General features: G+C 59.0%; 5 protein-coding genes across 5 annotated transcripts; 3 read left to right on the forward strand and 2 right to left on the reverse strand.

The window, feature by feature from the left end:
- Positions 1 to 173: 173 nt before the first annotated feature.
- On the forward strand, positions 174 to 1,621 carry ACO1O0_000981 (mitochondrial 37S ribosomal protein mS29; the record flags this gene model as incomplete). The annotated part of the gene is made up of 2 exons (XM_083190476.1): positions 174 to 777; positions 840 to 1,621. The coding sequence occupies 2 exons, from the start codon at positions 174 to 176 to the stop codon at positions 1,619 to 1,621; spliced, it is 1,386 nt and encodes a 461-aa protein (XP_083054335.1).
- Positions 1,622 to 2,025: 404 nt separating this feature from the next.
- Positions 2,026 to 4,714, reverse strand: mcm7 (DNA replication licensing factor MCM7; the record flags this gene model as incomplete). The annotated part of the gene is made up of 5 exons (XM_083190477.1): positions 2,026 to 2,115; positions 2,190 to 4,098; positions 4,167 to 4,294; positions 4,351 to 4,610; positions 4,666 to 4,714. 5 exons carry the CDS (start codon positions 4,712 to 4,714, stop codon positions 2,026 to 2,028), a joined length of 2,436 nt encoding a protein of 811 aa, XP_083054336.1.
- A 541-nt stretch (positions 4,715 to 5,255) lies between these two features.
- On the forward strand, positions 5,256 to 9,008 carry PEX1 (AAA family ATPase peroxin 1; the record flags this gene model as incomplete). Its single annotated transcript, XM_083190478.1, has 2 exons — positions 5,256 to 5,372; positions 5,451 to 9,008. The coding sequence occupies 2 exons, from the start codon at positions 5,256 to 5,258 to the stop codon at positions 9,006 to 9,008; spliced, it is 3,675 nt and encodes a 1,224-aa protein (XP_083054337.1).
- Positions 9,009 to 9,507: 499 nt separating this feature from the next.
- On the forward strand, positions 9,508 to 12,674 carry ACO1O0_000984 (uncharacterized protein; the record flags this gene model as incomplete). Its single annotated transcript, XM_083190479.1, has 8 exons — positions 9,508 to 10,299; positions 10,364 to 10,612; positions 10,674 to 11,184; positions 11,297 to 11,475; positions 11,537 to 11,917; positions 11,969 to 12,100; positions 12,156 to 12,252; positions 12,313 to 12,674. 8 exons carry the CDS (start codon positions 9,508 to 9,510, stop codon positions 12,672 to 12,674), a joined length of 2,703 nt encoding a protein of 900 aa, XP_083054338.1.
- Positions 12,675 to 12,758: 84 nt separating this feature from the next.
- On the reverse strand, positions 12,759 to 13,835 carry ACO1O0_000985 (inositol monophosphatase family protein; the record flags this gene model as incomplete). Its single annotated transcript, XM_083190480.1, has 1 exon — positions 12,759 to 13,835. The coding sequence occupies one exon, from the start codon at positions 13,833 to 13,835 to the stop codon at positions 12,759 to 12,761; it is 1,077 nt and encodes a 358-aa protein (XP_083054339.1).
- Between the last annotated feature and the right edge of the window lie 513 nt (positions 13,836 to 14,348).

A 14,348-nucleotide genomic window follows, 5' to 3' on the forward strand; every position in this document is an offset into this window, starting at 1 on the left:
TCTTTTTGCCTTAGGTAATCCGCTTGTCCAGACTCGTCCTTGAGATTTTCCATCGACGACATCCTCAAGCTCCCCAGCTTGGAGCACGGCGACCTGAGTTTCCGACCAATTGGCCCCATGCAGCGATAACGCCACCCGAACCCCGAACAGATACATCCAACACAGCAGCCGCCATGGCTTCCGCACACTCAATGCGGTCGCTCATGCGGCCGGCCATCCACATCTCGCCGCGCGTGCCAACAGCAGCCGTCCTCCCCAGCCTGGCAGCCGCTTTCTCGACGACGAGCCACCTGGGTGCCGCTGCCAGCGGTGGCAGCGCGGTCCGCAAGGCCAAGACCCAGGTGCCCAAGAAGAAGAAGATCGTCGTGCACGTCAAGAAGCCCAACCCGGGCGAGCGCAAGGCCTTCCGCAAGCGCATCCAGCTGAGCAACAACAGCGCCCTCGAGGTCAAGGGGCTCGCCACCCTCGAGCCCGACACCATGGCCAAGGAGTCCAGCGCCGGCCAGGTGTTTGCCCTCCCCAGCGACGTCCAGGACCGGCTCCGCGTGCTGGAGGCCTTCAAGCACAGCCAGTCGTGGAACCTGTTCAGGAAGCCGCATCTTCTGGCGAGGAAAGAGGCCGTCGAGCTGGTGAGCAAGCTTGAGGCCTCGGCCAAGGACAAGAAGGCCCTGCGTATGGTTTTGACCGGAGGGAAGCTCACGGGCAAGAGCATTGCGATTCTCCAGGCTCTGACCTACGGACTCATGAATGACTGGGTCGTCATCAACCTCCCCGAAGGTATGTGTACCACAGACGAAACTTTTATTTCTTGCAATCAGATGTTCACCAATCTTTTCTAGGCCATGATCTCACCAACGGAAACACCGAATACTCCCCGGTTCCGGACACCGCCGACCCCGTCGAGTTCACACAGCCCGTGTACGCCCTCAAGCTGCTCATGGCCACCTACAACGCCAACAAGGCCGTCCTGGAGAAGCTCCAGCTGCAGAAGGACTGGTCGTCCAGCACCAACCAGAAGGGTGAGGGCACCCTGGCCGACCTCGTCCTGAGCGCCAAGGAGGCCGATTGGGCTTGGCCGACCTTTGCCGCCCTGTGGTCGGAGCTGACGCTGCCCGGGCGTCCGCCCGTACTGTTCGCCCTCGATGGGCTGGCCCACGTCAACAAGATGAGCGACTACCGCGACCCCTCCTTCAACCTGGTCCACGCCCACGACCTCCTCACCGTGCGCACCTTTATCGATGCCCTGTCGGGCAAGACGGACCTCCCCAATGGCGGCGGCATCATTGCCACCGCCGGGGGCAACAACTCCCCCCGGATCTCCTCGCAGGACCTCGTCCTCTCACAGATCGAGGCCGGTCAGGCAGGGCAGGAGATCCCCAAGCCGGACCCCTACCACAAGGGGTATGACGACCGCGTGTACGACGCCCTGAAGACCACGACGGTGATGCGGATGGGCAACCTGAGCAAGGACGAGGCGAGGGTCCTCATGGATTACTGGGGCGCGAGCGGCCTGCTGCGCGCCAAGGTCGACCACAAGACGGTCTGGGAGAAGTGGGCGCTGGGCGGTGGCGGCGTTGTGGGTGAGATGGAGAGGGCGTCGCTGCTGGCGATGCGGATGTAACACCAAATGTAGAAACCCATGTATTATACGAATGTACCTAGAACTACGAATAGGTCTACCGTTTTCTGAAACTCGGCTATCAAACTGCATATCAGCCTGATCCCGTGTGTGTGGCACTGGGGAGCAAGTGGATAGAGAGCAAGCGACACTACATCCATCGGTTGTTGCTGGGATACAGTGACAACCTGCTCCTTGCCCTAGCTCCCAGGCTTGTGAGGTCATACGAGTGAGTAGCTTGCAAGGGAACGGCGACCAGATAAGATGGGAAGAAATTCGAATTCAACAAACCAGCTTGGGTACCTAAAGCTTCACACGCCCACCCCCATCTTCACGGCCTACCCAGAATATACCGAAACGCCTGCCAGTTCCCAAATCCCATGACTTGAATAAAACACATTCCGGTCTCAAATGTCCATGTCATCTTCCGCGTCATCGTCATCATTACTAGCCGTGACAAACACCAATCTCGAGCCGTTGCCAGCAGTTTGCCAGATCTAGACGTAGTGTTAGAGCACTGATATGTACATGATACCGGTAGGATGCCGGTGGGGAAAGGGTGGTGACTTACATCTAGTGTTGTGTACTCCTCCAGGGCGTTCATCCATTGGTCCTCGGTGAAGCCCTTGGCAATGACGCGCTCCTTGACCTTCCTCATGCTCAGCTCCACGCCAAGCTCCTCGTCTTCGTCGGCGTCCTCAGCTCGGCAGGCGCCCGAGTCGGCCAGCGCCTTGACCAGGTTGTAGATTCTGCTGCTGGCGTTCAGGCGGCGGCCATTGGTGCCCGCCTCGGCGTTGAGGCTGTCCTTGCTGGCCTCGATGAGACGCAGCGCCTCGTCGACGTCGTCCTGCGTGACCTCGTTGCTGAAGCGCAGGCGCGCCAGGGCCTGCGACAGACGCACGATACCCAGAAGGGTACGGGGCGTGGTGTGGGTGAACTGCTTGCCCTTCTTCTCGGCACGCTGCTGCTGGTCTCGCATGCGGACGTACGTCTTGATCATGTAGTCGGACACGGAACCTGGCACCACAGGACGGTAGGTCCGGGCCTGGGCGACGTAGGAGCGCACCTCGTGGGGCGTGAAGACAACAGCCTCGGGGTGCTTGTTGTTCATGTGCACGTACGCGACGTGCTTGGCGAGCTGCTCATCCGTCTCGCGAGATGGGGTATCAAGCAGCAGGAAGAGGATATCGAAACGGGAGAGGAGGGCGGCGGGGAGGTTGATATTCTCAACGGGGGAGATGCGCGGGTTGTAGCGGCCATAGATGGGGTTAGCGGCCGCGAGAATCGATGTCCGAGCATTGAGAGTGGTGGAGATGCCAGCCTTGGAGATGGAGATGGTCTGCTGCTCCATGACTTCGTGGATGGCGGTACGGTCGTTGTCGTCCATCTTGTCGAACTCATCAATGCAGCAGATGCCGTTATCTGCCAGGACAAGGGCACCGCCTTCGAGGATCATCTCTTCCGTGACAGGGTCACGCATGACAGCAGCGGTAAGACCGACACCACTGCTACCACGTCCAGAGGTGTAGACACCGCGAGGGGCGACCTTGGAGATGTACTTGAGGAGCTGGGACTTGGCAACACCGGGGTCACCCATCATGCAGATGTTGATGTCACCACGGATCTTCATACCATCACCAACCTCCTTAGTAACACCGCCAATGAGGAGCAGGAGAAGAGCCTTCTTGACATCCAGGTGGCCGAAGATCTCGGGGGCGATGGACTTGGCCAGCATCTCGTACACCTGGCCCGACTGACGGTACTGCTCAATCCTTCGCACAAGCTTGGGGTCGACAATCATCTCGCTGTAAGCCTTCTTGTGCTGCAGGATGTGGTGAGCCTCGAGGTAGGTGTCGGTCAGGAGACCAGCCTTCATGGCCTTGAAGCCAGTGTACGGTGTCGGGAGGAAGATACCCGAGATGTCAACCACATCGCCGGGGTTGATCTGACGCACGACGCTGCCATAGCAGAGAACGGTCATGCTGCGAGGGATCTGACCGATGGGGACCTGCTCAGCCATCTCCTGGACCTTGACCTCCTGGAACGGCAGATACTTGGAGGCCCTCACGGAGTGGGTCAGCTGTCCCTTGGCCTGGTTCGTCCTGCAGTCTTCGGACGGGCAGGCGGTCAGGGGACCAAACTGCTTGTCGGCGACCGGCTGGAAGATTTCGCAGCCGCAGCGGTCGCAGGAGTAGGCATTGACCTGGACGATGGGCTTGACGTCGGACACTCGGGTGGCAATGGCACGCATGGTGATGAGATGGCCGAGGTGCTCACCGCGCACCTCGCGCACAGCCAGCGATTTCATCGGGTTGTCGAGGGTGCCTGAGCGAGGCTTGAAAAGGAGGGTGTACCGACGGGTGAGCTCGGGAGGGAACTTGTCAGTCTCCATGGAGGGGTCCATTTCCTGATCCTCGGACCAGCGCTGGTTCCTCTCTTGTCGGCGTGCGGTCAAGATGTCGAGTACATCATCCTTGAACCTGGGGTATATGTCGTCAGCTTGGCTGGATACAATTATTTTTTTTGAGAGATGGCGAAGCGAACTCACGTAACGTCCGAGCCTGGTTGCGGCATGACATTGTCGACGGCCCTGGACATGATCTCGACGTAGTGCTTCGTGTTCAACTCAATCGAGTCGATCAGTCGCATCTCGTCGTCCTGCTGCTGTTCCTCCCACTGCCAGCCGAGTCAGCGGATATCAGGGGGATCCAAGGCGCATTGCCGGTGCATACCTCGGCCAGATCGTTCAGATCGATGATGATCTCGTCCGAAGTGCGGTTTGCCAGCTTCTGCAGCTCGTTCTTGTACCTGTATTGGGGGATCCTTTTTTGCTGGCGCTCCTGGCGCCTCCGCTCGGCAGCCTGCTCATCCTCGTCCATAAAATCGTACTCGTCGCTGAGATCATCCTCGTCAATTGTGACACCCCCCAGGGCGGTTGCGAGGGTCTGCTCGGGCGACGTCTTGTAGTCCTTCAGGAAGCTCTCGAAAGCATCTGCAATCAAAATCAGCGTGGCTTAACATGGAGCCCTGGGCGCGTAGCAACGTACTCTGCTGCTTCTCGTAGCTCACGGGCGCCTTGAATTCACGAAGGGCCATCTTGAACAACTGCTTTGTAGCTGTTGTTTGTCGCAATGGCGGTTGTTGTTCCTTCGTCGGTGGTGAGCGAGGGAGGCCTGGGAGGAGGGACGAGATCGCAAATTCGTGGGCTGGGGAGGCAGTTGCAGGGATGGTGGTGGGTTGGGGTGTGTCTTGCCAACTGCGGCGCCAACGAGACGCGTCTTTTCGCGTCGCGCGTCTGCTCGCCAGCCACTGGTTTAATTGAAGAAGCCACAGCTTGACAGCCCCTGTGGCTGGCGACGTTGGCTGTGGCTGGAGATCCCGACTACGTGGCTGGTGTGGAACAGTGGGGTGCAGCAGCACTGTGGCAGTCGGCGACCCGCACGTGTGGCCTACCTCGGCTTTGGGGCCGACGTGGAGGAGCAACCGCCTACCTAGGTACCAAAGGCCGGGGCCGACTCATTCGGCTGCTTCTAGGGGAGCATCTTGTTGATCTTCGGTTTCTTCTCTTCCTGTTCCCTTTCATTCTTTTTCCTTGGTCTTCTTCGCATTCGCATCGCAGACAGCGGAATCTGCTCCCATGGCTCCCCGGAAGAATGCGCAGTCGACTGCGGCCGAACTGTCGCTCGTCCACCTGAAGAACTGCCTCGTCAACCTCCCGCCCACTCTGGTCTCACTGCTGGTCAATGTCAACACCGTAAGTAGATCTCTTCCCAGCTCCCCCTCGCTCCCTCCCCTCTCAATGGATCAAGTCAATTGACCGGCCCGTCCAAAGCCTGCCCAAAATGTCATTGTCGAGCTCAGCTTCCGCCCCCCAAGCGCCCAATCCGCCGGAGGCGCATCGGCGTCGCAGCGCTCCGTCTTCGTAGGATGGACCGGCATGCCCAGCAAGAGAAAGGCCGCTGCCCCCGTGGGGAGGGACGGCATCAACGGCACACGTGGCTCGTCGCGGGATCAGGAGACCCAGCTGGTCGAGATTGACGCCACCCTGGCCAAGGCCCTCGGCCTGTCCGACGGCCAGAAGGTCATGGCCACCATCCACGTCGACCCTCCGGTAGCGCACACGATCAACATCGAGCCCCTCACCCCTGAGGACTGGGAGATGATTGAGCTCCACGCCACCTTTCTCGAGCTCAACCTCCAGTCGCAGATCCGAGCCCTGCCGAACCCGACCTACGCACCCTCCGAAGGCATACCCGTGCCTCCGCACACCCTGACCCTCCACCTGTCCCCAACCTCGACCGCCAATATCAAGGTTGTGTCGCTGGATCCCTCCCCTCCTGCCGATGTGCCCTTTGCGAAGCTGTCACCCAACGCTGAGGTCATTGTCGCCCCCAAGACCCGGGCCAAGAGCCCACACAACACCGGAGACCACACGAGTGTCGCCAGCACATCCAAGTCCAGGCGCAGCGGCGCGAGCACTGTGCGCAGGCGGAGCGCCAGGGAGGAGGAGAAGCCGGTCCTATTCCTGCGTGGCATCGACCGCGCCGGCCTGGGCGACTATTTCGACGAAGAGCCCCCCGTCCAGGACCTGAGCGTCTGGGTGGACCGCGATCTCGTCCTCACAGGGCAATTCAACGGGGTCAAGTATGGCCTCGTGGACGTGATGAAGCCAGGTGGCCTTCAGAAGCCCAAGCCAGAAGACGGCTCGGCCCCCGCCACGACGCCGACGTCCTCCAAGGTCATTGCGCACCTTCGCCCGTGGGACGATCCACCGAATGGCCAGACAGCAGCGTTATCCTCGGCTCTCTGCGCCGCACTCGGGTGCCCTGGGCTCGTTGGGGGCGTCGTCAAGATCCAACCGGCGCCCCAGCAGCTATCATCCGGAGCCGTCCAGCAGGTCAAGGTGTTCCCCTTTGCGGCGAGCTCGCCGAATCAAGAGGGACTCAGGTTTGGCGGCGAGTCCAAGGCCGAGAAGGAAGAATCCGCCAAGCGGCTCAGAACCATCTACTCGGCGTCTGCGGGCAGCCCTGGCTTGCTGCAGGGTCCCATCACGGACGGCGCCGTGCTTGGGGTGTTTGATGGATTGGGGGCTCCCAGTGGATGGGAGGGTGGCATGGTAAAGTTTGTCTACGGATCCAACTCTGCTCCCCCAGAGAACAGCAAGGATGCGACACAGTGGCTGCTCGGCTTAGACAGCAAGACGCCCATAGAATTCCAGCAGGCGGTGCCACGACCAGCTAGCAATTCCGACTCGGACCTCCACGAGCTGCAGGCGTCTCACGACTCCCTCCTCGTTGGCATTGACTCGCTTCTTGTCAGCCTCCAGAAGCAGCTGGAGCACATGTCCTCGCTGCTGCTGACAGGTGCCATGGGATCTGGCAAGACGTCGATCGCCAAGTACCTGGCCCAAAGACTACGAGAAGACCATCTCTTCTACACCACCTACTTCCCCTGCCGCAAGCTGGTGACAGATGAGACGAGGATATCCACCATCAAGGAGACACTGAACCACCTGTTCATGTCGGCCAGCTGGGGTGCAAGGCTGGGCGGCAAAGCAATTGTGGTACTGGACGACATCGACAGGCTGTGCCCAGTCGAGACGGAGCTACAGGTAGGCAACGACAATGGTCGAAGCCGGCAGGTTGGCGAGATTATCTGCTCCATGGTGAGGCAATACTGCACCAGGGAGAGCGGCGTCGTCCTTCTGGGAACGGCAGAAGGCAAAGACTCGCTGAACAACGTCGTCGTCAGCGGCCATGTGGTGCGGGATATCATCGAGCTCGCGGCTCCGGACAAGGAGGCCCGCAGGAGAGTCATGGAGTCCATTGCAACACAGGATGCGACTCCAGCGGGCTCCCACACGCACGCGGGCGACGACAGCCGTCCAGCCACTGCAGATGGAAACAGCGCGAAGGGCGAGGATGCTGGCACCTGGATGGACGGAGGCGCTGAGGCAGACCCGGAGAAGCCACAGAAGGCTGGAGGTTTCCTACTAGAAAGCGATCTAGACTTCCTCGACATTGCCGGCTCGACCGATGGATACATGCCTGGCGACCTGGCTGTTCTCGTGTCACGGGCAAGGAACGAGGCCATCATTCGAGCAATTGGGTCCAACCCTTCAGACTCAGACAATAAGCCCATTCCTCTGGGGCGAACCGATTTTGACCAGGCGCTGAAGGGGTTCACGCCGGCGTCCCTACGCAACGTCTCGCTGCAGAGCTCGACGACTACGTTCAAGTCGATTGGAGGCCTGCACGAGACGAGAAAGGTCCTCCTCGAGACGCTCCAGTACCCCACAAAGTACGCACCCATCTTTGCGCAGTGCCCTCTACGACTTCGCTCGGGTCTGCTCCTCTACGGGTATCCCGGCTGCGGCAAGACGCTGCTCGCCAGCGCAGTTGCCGGGGAGTGCGGCCTGAACTTTATCAGCGTCAAGGGTCCTGAGATCCTGAACAAGTACATTGGCGCGTCAGAGAAGAGCGTCCGCGACCTGTTCGACCGCGCGCAGGCGGCCAAGCCGTGCGTCTTGTTCTTTGACGAGTTCGACTCGATCGCACCCAAGCGTGGCCACGACTCGACGGGCGTGACGGACCGCGTGGTGAACCAGCTCCTGACACAGATGGACGGTGCCGAGGGCCTGTCTGGCGTCTACGTCCTAGCGGCAACGTCACGGCCCGACCTCATCGACCCAGCCCTGCTACGACCAGGCCGTCTGGACAAGTCCCTACTGTGCGATCTCCCCTCGGCAGAGGACAGGCTGGATATTCTCAAGGCGCTTCTACAAAAGGTCCGGCTCGACTACGAGCTCAGCGAGTCGGATGATGTACTTCGGGATGTGGCGTACCAGACGGAGGGCTATTCGGGTGCCGACCTGCAGGCGCTAGTGTCCAACTCGCAGCTCGAGGCCATCCACGACGTGATTGATGTCAACGAACCGAGCGGTGCTGTGTCGAAGCGCCCCAACGGGGTGACAACAAACGGCAAGGCGAAGAAGACGTCGCCCAACTTTGTCCAGTTCCGGTACGGATCCGAGGCGGACTCTTCGGTGGCAGATCCGACGCCCAAGAGCAGGGCCGCGGCACTGGTGGAGAATGCAGCCATCGCGTCCAAGCTGGAGGAGATCAAGGTGGCGCGGCGCAAGGCCAGGGAGTCGCAGAGGGGAGGCGGTGGCAGCGCCGGGACGGAGAGCAAAGAGGGCAGCGAGCACAAGGAGGTGGTGATTGGGCGGGCGCACATTGAACGGGCGCTGCAGTCCACGCGGGCCAGCATCAGCCGCGACGAGCTGGCAAGGCTGCGACGAATCTATCACGAGTTTGTCGTCGGACGCAGTGGCCAGCTCAAGGACGGCCAGGGGAGCATGGAGATTGGGGGCCGCAGCAGCCTCATGTAGAAACTCGGTATGTACTACATAGTAGGAGTGGCGCTGCTGGGACGGACATCTGCCAAATCTGTATATATTGTCATTTCCACATGCACGACACCACCATTGATCGGCAAAGTGCAGTATGGAGCAATACCGAGTAGTGAGTAATATGCGCCAATGCCACTCACCGCAGGTCTGCTCTTGTTGGCCGAGGTCGTGGCCGCCACCCACACGGTTGCAGGGGTCCAGCGGTAGAGATTGCAAGAGATTGGTAGAGATTTAATGAGGCTCAACGGGAGCCCACGGCTCTCCCACTCTCCCACTTCCCCTCAGGGCTCAACTCACCTCTGGCCTCATTTCTTTTTCATCGCAAAGCCGGCGTTTGGCTTGTTTCCTTGCTGTCGTTTGTTGCTGTTTTTTTACATCTCGTTTCTTATGAATATAACGACTCATGAAGCCATGATATAGCCCCGTCGCCAGTTCGCCAGTTCACCAATTCACCAGGTCACTAGGTCACCAATCCACCATGACCCAGACTCGCGACTGGAACCCACTGCAAGTCCGCCGCAATGTCGACCACAGCATGCAGCCTGCCGTCGCCTCGTCGACAACGCTGCCTCGGTACGACTACGACCTTGATGACTGCTATCCGGACCTCAACGAGGGCCCGGATGTCTGGTCCGAGTACCTGCGCACCCGCATTGGCCGCCGTCGCCAGCTGTATGAGAGTCTCGACGCCTCAGAGCAGGATCTCATCCGCAAGGAGGTCCGTCGCATCCGCTACTTCCGCAACCACTTCAAGGACTACCGCGTCTTTCCCGACGACACCCTTTCCCTGGTCGCCCTGCTCCAGGATTCTCGTCAAAAGTGGCGAGACATTGCCGTCCGCCGTGCCCCTGAGGAGATGGCCAAGTGCCAGCGCCAGTTTGACAAGGAAGGCCCTGGCCGCAATGGCATCCGCAGGCGCAACCTCACCATCCTCCGCCATGTCCATCTGTGGAAGACGGATGAGTTTGCTGCCGCCCGTGATGCCATGCTCCCGGATGCCTATATGCCCGACCTAGACTCGGGTCCCGACAACAGCGAGGACGACCCCCAGAAGCCAGATTATGGCTACAACGGCTGGATCGCTGTCTGGGAGGAGGACAAAGGGTGGGTGTCCATTGACCACCCATTGGTCCACGGCTCGTTCCCCCATCAGAAGATCTCCATCCAGCAGTTCCTCTACAACAAGGAGGGGACTCCCCTTAAGCGCTCTAGCCGCAAAGATCAGCTGCGGTACTTTCACCTCCCGGCCAACAACATGAAATGGGTAGAAGTGAGACATACCGATAGTGTTCCCGTAGAACTCCTTTGGGACCTCTGCTAACATGGTGGTGCAGGAGGCCATATCCAGGTACTACGGCGAGGAAAATGTCGAGTTTGACGGCAAGCGCGTCTTGACGCTCAAGTACAACTCTCAGCGACTCCTAAGAAACGAGCTTTGGCGAGGCCAGCAGCGCGGAGGCCACAGTCTGCCGGCTCACGCTCGTCAGATAGGCCCCCGTTGCTCTGTGGTCCCCTCTGCTCCGTTCGACGCCAAGGACCGCACCGAGAACAAAGGTCACCCTCGCAAGGATGTGTCCATATCCGTAAGCCGACGCCAACCATTCCCCTTAAAATGAACCTCCTGCCATACTAACCACATCGCAGATGCCCTACCTCCATTGGGAGGTTGAGAAGCGCCTGCAACGAATGTCCCAGTTTGTCCAGGTCGCCAAGTCACAGAGGGACAAACTCCGCAGAGCAAACACCATCCGCAACAAGAACAGGATGGCCAACGTGGCTAAGGATGTGGCCCTTCGACCAGCAAGTCGCGCCAGGACGGGCTTTGAGGCGGAGACGGAAGAGATCACCGGTCGCCACAAGTGGCGGCCCACGCATCCTCTAGCAAAATACTTCTGGCGCGTGGCCAAACTGTACCAGATTATCGACGAAGCCGCCGATGGGAGATTGATCGAGGATCATCTGTTCGAGACACCACCCCTCCATATGCGAAGAACTCTGGAACAATTCTACTATTGGACCGCCGAGGATACCACCCGCAGAGATAGAGAGCAAGTTGTGTGTCGAGGAACGCGGAATTATGGAGAAGACCCTGATTCAGAGGCGAGATCTAGGCTCGTCATGGTCGATCAGCTTTGGCTGTGGATCCTGGACGACAGTGAGTAAATTGCTGTCAATTCATCCAACCGGGGGTTTTCTGACCAGTGTCCTAGATACTGTTATCTCGAGCTTCCCAAGAAGATGGGGTCGAAACAAACCTGACCCATCAGCTGTCCATCGCGGTATCCGTGATCGCCTTGGGGATCTCGATGCCGACGAGATTCAGTCCGTATACGACCTAGCATTGATTGTCATCGATGAATGCTCCAAGGTTTTCTTTGACCAGACAAAGGCGCTGGATCAACGGCCGGAGGTGATTGATCTGTTCAGCTCTGCAATTTCCAAGATTGTAAGCTCTTTCCGTCCTTGTGCTTTTCGGTACGCCTCAGGCCCTATTCTTACGCATGCAGGCCGAGAACAAGACGATTGCGTACGAGGGTTTCGGACGGGATGTCAGTAGGATCAGCATCGATACTCTCGAGTCGGCCGAGCAGCTGCTGCGCAAGTCCCTTAACATTGGCTTCGAGTGGTCCGTCCTTGAGGAGGCTCAGCAAGTCATTGACGAGCTCCAGATCATGCAGGAAATCTTTTCGCAGCAAATGAACGTCATGAGAGATCTCGACAGGATGCTGCAGGAAATGCTCAGCCACGCCGTAGACGCCAATCCCGACCAGACGGATCAAGGCAGGCAGAAGGCGAGAGAAAGAATCGAGGCCATGGTCACCGATATGGACCAGCGGCGGGATGAGCTGGCCAGCATGGAGAGACTGCAGACCAAAACTCGGTCCCAGGTCAGTGTGCGGTGATATCCTCGCTGAGATACTCGGTGCTGACACTTGTAGCTCCGCGAGCTGCTGGACATGAAGCAGCAGCAGGCCAACATCATCGAGGCTAAGGCAGCCATCCGCCGCGCAGACGAGTCAGTGCTCCAGGGAAGGTCCATCGTTGTATTCACCGTGGTGACCATTTTCTTCGTAAGTCGTGCGCGCCATGACATGGTAGATAAGACGAGTTACTAACAGTGGTCAGCTTCCCTTATCCTTTGTCACCTCCGTTTTTGGAATGAACGCCAGAGAGTTCAGCAGCGACGGCATCACACCGCTGAGTTTGCAGCTGAAATATATGTGTAAGCCAAGCAACTGTCCCCCCACTCGAGGGCCCTGGTGCTAAATCAAGCGCACCCCAGTCGGCGTAAGCTCCATCGTCACCGTCATCGCTCTAGCGCTCGCCTTCAGCGACTGGATACGAACTGCCCTATCTGTCGCCTTCAGTCTCACGTACACTGCCGTCGAGGACCGCCTCGGCTGGCGCAACAAGAAGAGAAACTACAACTCAGCCGCCATACGCAACGCACACCAAAAGAAGATGAAACAACTAGAGAGTCGCGATCGTGCTCGTCGTTTGACCGAAATCAACAGTCGCAGAAACACTTCGCCCCTGAGGAGGATGCAGGTGCAGAAGCACTCTACGTGGGATGTGAGACGCCTGGGCGGGGGTGGCCTTTTTGGATTCCGTAAAAAGGCTGCCGGTGGCCAGGATGCTGTTTGAAAATCCAAGGTGTAAAAAGGACGTACTATATACCGATGCAATGTGATACGAGTGATGACTTTTGTCTGTCCCGGTTGCCCCTGGTCAGCTCCCAACGATGGCGTTGACCAGTGTCAATAGCTCCTCATGCACACCCTCCCTAGCCACCATCATCCCCCGGTTGTTGGCCATTTCTCTACCCGCTCCAAAATCCATCTCTTTCCCATCGAGGTCAGTGATTTTGCCGCCAACCTCGGTGAAGATGAGCTGGGCGCCCGCATGGTCCCAGATGCAGACCTTGGGCGTACCCTTCTGCACAGGTACTCGGACCTGACAGTCGGCGCCGCCAAGGATGAGGGAGGCATAGCGCATATGGGAGGACCAAACTTCAGTCCCCGGGTATTTGGCCCCGAGCTGCTCGGCAAGCTGCTCGATGATATCGTGGCGGATGGCCGTGCTCAGACGGGAGTCGACAATGTGCAGGTCTTTCAGGTCGGGAGGGGAGGTGAGCCGCTCGAGTGGCCTCCTCTCAGGAAGAACGTATGGTATTGTGGTGCCAGGGGCTGAAAGGGTGCGCACAGTTGCGCCCTGGCCACGGACGGCAGTGAGCATGACACCCAAACCGTCTGGGTCGACGCTATCTTCGTCGACATGGCCGTCCTTGAGGCGGAGGTTCGGGCAGCACAGCACACCAACGACCTCGCGGCCATTCTCAATGAGGGACAATGAGACGGCATACTGCTGTTGTCGTAGAAACGTTTTGGTTCCGTCGACTGGGTCCATGACCCAGAACCTTCCCTCGCGACCACCCTGTCCTTGGCCACCCAGGTCTATGAGGGCGAGAGTGTCTTCCACCGAAACCGGCACGGGGAGAGCAGAGCCGCTTTCGGGGCTATTGACTCGAGCGGCAGAGTTCACGAGTTCGTAGACCCAGGCAACGAGATTGGGATCCTTGCGCAGCTCACGCGAATCCTCCTCGCCGACGAACCGGTCGCCGGGGAAGGCATCGCGGAGTGCGGCGATGAGGAGGGCCTGCGCGGCAAAATCGGCTGCAGTAACAGGGGACTTGTCATCCTTGGAGACCTCCTTTACAGTGGACTGGACTTTTTTTGTCAGAATAGCGGCGCGCAAGACAGCGGCCTCGGCGAGGGCACGCTCGCGGGCGTAGGGCGTCGTTGTCATGATGAACTCGGCGTCATGAAGACTCGTGAAAACGTATGGGATGAAGAACGAAGTCTAGTATGCGGATGAGGTCGTAAGAACGGGGGGTTATTAACCCTTTTCATAAGCGCCTGGTCGCTCCTTTTTTCCCCTTCGAGACAAAGACAGAGCAGGGCTCATATATGTGTTAGAAGGCGGTACACTGCCGCAGTGCCTTACTGCTGCGTGTCTGCTGGGCAAGGGCCGCGTGAGGGATTACTGTGCGCGCATGGTTGGTTCTGCTGGCCAATGTGAAAAGAGCGAGGAGCACAAGCACAGCCAAAGTGTGAGGGCGAGAGTGAGAAGACAAAGTGAGGGAGAGTCAACCCAACCAGACCGGAAGTGGCTATGCCACAGTCAGGCACTGCACCCAACTGCAGGCAGAATCCAGGTCTAAACGCACTTCCCAACTCGGTGGAACCCACCTCCCTCCGCCTATGACCTCTCCACCTGCACTTGCCTCCCACGACACCGCCTCACGTGCCCTACTCATTC

The sequence above is a fragment of the Amphichorda felina genome (assembly GCF_050947745.1).
Source record: "Amphichorda felina strain 45539 chromosome Unknown scaffold_1, whole genome shotgun sequence".
In the NCBI taxonomy this organism is placed as follows: domain Eukaryota; kingdom Fungi; phylum Ascomycota; class Sordariomycetes; order Hypocreales; family Bionectriaceae; genus Amphichorda; species Amphichorda felina.